This window comes from Lotus japonicus, chromosome 4 (assembly GCF_012489685.1).
Source record: "Lotus japonicus ecotype B-129 chromosome 4, LjGifu_v1.2".
Classification (NCBI taxonomy): domain Eukaryota; kingdom Viridiplantae; phylum Streptophyta; class Magnoliopsida; order Fabales; family Fabaceae; genus Lotus; species Lotus japonicus.
This window is the reverse complement of record NC_080044.1, coordinates 54,838,795-54,841,541: the sequence shown is the minus strand read 5'-3', so window position 1 is coordinate 54,841,541 and position 2,747 is coordinate 54,838,795. Positions and strand designations below refer to the sequence as shown.

The 2,747-nt window shown below is 39.5% G+C and overlaps 1 protein-coding gene across 1 annotated transcript; it reads right to left on the bottom strand.

Annotated features, from left to right (window-relative positions):
* Positions 1 to 351: 351 nt before the first annotated feature.
* On the bottom strand, positions 352 to 1,017 carry LOC130712980 (uncharacterized). Its single transcript, XM_057562790.1, has one exon. It carries the CDS (start codon positions 1,015 to 1,017, stop codon positions 352 to 354), a length of 666 nt encoding a protein of 221 aa, XP_057418773.1.
* Between the last annotated feature and the right edge of the window lie 1,730 nt (positions 1,018 to 2,747).

The window sequence follows — 2,747 nt, the reverse complement described above, 5'->3', positions numbered from 1 at the left end:
TCCCTTATTACCTCCCATTTCAAAACACCACTATCCTTATTCCTAACTTTACCAAGCAAAAACATTGAACCCTTCACTTTCACCGTTTCACTCTAATTCTAATTCCGACCACAAAGACATGCAAAATTAAAAACTAACCCCACAAACACGATTCAAACAAACAAACAAATATCTCTGAGATTCTGTGTATAAAACCAAATTAAAAGCGAAATGTACATCAAAATCTATATGTCATGATTCTCAATTTCTCAATCTACTTTTAACAGTTTAATTAACTAAACTAGAAATTAAAAAGAGATCATGCACTTAATTAATGAACTACCAAGTTTAGGCTTCAAATGGGTTGAGATTTCAGACCCGGCCCGGCCCATTCCGATTAACCAGTTCCGGGCGGTGAGGCAGCATGAACAACCTCCTGCTTGATCGGCTCCCAACCTTCGCCCACGCCGCAGCGCCACCACCATTTCCGCCGGATCCCATCAACAGGAACGACGACTCCTTTTTCCCCCCTTCGCTGTGGCTCCGATGCAGCAGGTCAAAAAGCTTCCACCGCTTCGAGCTGCTCTTCTTGCTCGGCGGTGTCCACACGCAGTACGTCCCCTCAGCCACACCGGCGAGATCATCACCGCCAGCGCTACCGAATCCATCGCAGCCTTCCGTCTCGATCATGAGCTTCCTCAGAGGTAATCGACGAGGACGCGGCGACGCCGTTTCTGGCGGAACGGGAGGAGCGACGGCGGGGTATTTGGGAATGATGCGGCCGTTGCGGAAAATGTCATCGGCGGATACAGGGGAAGGGTGAGGGTGTTTGGAGACGAAAGAGAATTCGAATTCGTCGTTGTCGTTTGGTTGATGATCGGCGTCGTTTGGTTTTATGGAGGGGTTGTGAATTGGGTCAAGGTGGAGTTCGTGAATGACTCTGGCGGCTACCTGAGCGACGGTCTCCGATGAGTAACCGCTGCTGAAACTGGGAGATGAAAATGAGGGTTGATTACAGAGTGGCGGCTCCGTCGGCATCGTCGCTCAGTCACGCATTCACTGGCGTTTCGGTTTCACAAGGAGAATCAGGATGAGGATGACACATATATATATAAAGGAGAGTGTGGGGCAGTGGCACACTGACACTGGTGGAATTTCATATTTTTTTTAATATTATTTAATAATAAAATAATGTGATAGTACATACATCCTAGGACACTCGTAACAATGAGAACAACGGTTTGAATCTTAGAAAAATACATTTGTTGAAGTGATATGCAGTTGTTTTTCGAACCTGTGATGAAAAGACAAAAAAAAAAAAAAAAAAAAAAAAATAGCGCATAATTTTGAGATATCCATTTTTTTCTCCATCTCTCCCTTGAGTCGCATCACATCTATCCTTTATCACTAATCTCTCCATATCTCTAGCAGCAACAACGACATATAGCGACATACACGTTTTGCTTGAGATTTACACCTCGACTCAATTCACAACCCTTTCGACTCCTCCCAGAAATGAAACGATGTCAATCATGAACTAAACGACAATGACTAACACTTATGCTTTGCTATTGTACTCTATATTGGCTAGCTTTCCTTATCTTTCTAGTAGGTTGTTTTAAGCTTGCGGTTTCATGTACTTCACTTTGCATAAGTTATGTCTCCTCTGCTTGTTATCTCTGTTTTGTGGTTGGTTGCCTTGGTTAGAGTACTCTTTTTCCTCTCCTTGGGTTTTTCCCACTGGGTTTTCCCTTGGAGAGGTTTTGATGAGGCTTCTCCTTGGCCGGGTTTCCTAACCACATCTCTTTAGCAGTTTTTTGAGACTTTTTGTCCACATGAGAGGATTGTTCTCATGACTTTATTCTTCTTTTTCTATATATATATATATATATATATATATATATATATATATATATATATATAAAACCGCCTTCGTTGTCCCTTTTGGTCATTATGAATGGAATGTAATGCCACAAGGTTTGAAAAATGCACCTAGTGAATACCAAAACATCATGAATGTTATATTCTATCCATACATGGACTTTACCATTGTATATCTAGATGATGTCTTAGTATTCTCAAAAGGCATAGATCAGCATGTTCAACATTTAGAAAAATTTATAGAAATCATTAAGAAAAATGGATTAGTAGTTTCAGCAAAAAAGATGAAAATCTTTGAAACCAAAACCAGATTTTTAGGATATGAAATTCATCAGGGACAAATTACCCCAATACAAAGATCGTTAGAATTCGCCAAAAACTTTCCAAATGAATTAAAAGAGAAAAATCAATTACAAAGATTTCTAGGTTGTGTTAATTATGTAGCAGATTTTATCCCCAACATAAGGATAATTTGTGCCCCTTTGTTCAAAAGACTTAGGAAAAACTCTCCGCCATGGTCTGAAGAAATGAGCCATAGTGTTAGAGAAGTCAAAAGATTAGTTCAAAACCTACCTTGTTTAGGAATACCAGATCCAGATGCTTCATTAATTATAGAAACCGATGCATCAGAATTAGGATATGGAGGGATACTTAAGCAGGTAAAACCTCAGTCTTCAAAAGAACAAATAGTTAGGTACCATTCAGGTATTTGGCACCCAGCTCAACAGAAATATTCCACAGTTAAAAAAGAAGTTCTTTCAATAGTTCTATGTGTTCAAAAATTTCAAGATGATGTTTTTAATAAAATTTTTTTGATAAAAACTGATTGCAAAGCAGCACCTTCAGTTTTACAAAAGGATGTTCAAAACCTAGTTTCAAAACACATT

Bases quoted from the DNA above. Each gene is read 5' to 3' on its own strand.
- LOC130712980 (XM_057562790.1), bottom strand. From the start codon at position 1,017: ATGCCGACGGAGCCGCCACTCTGTAATCAACCCTCATTTTCATCTCCC.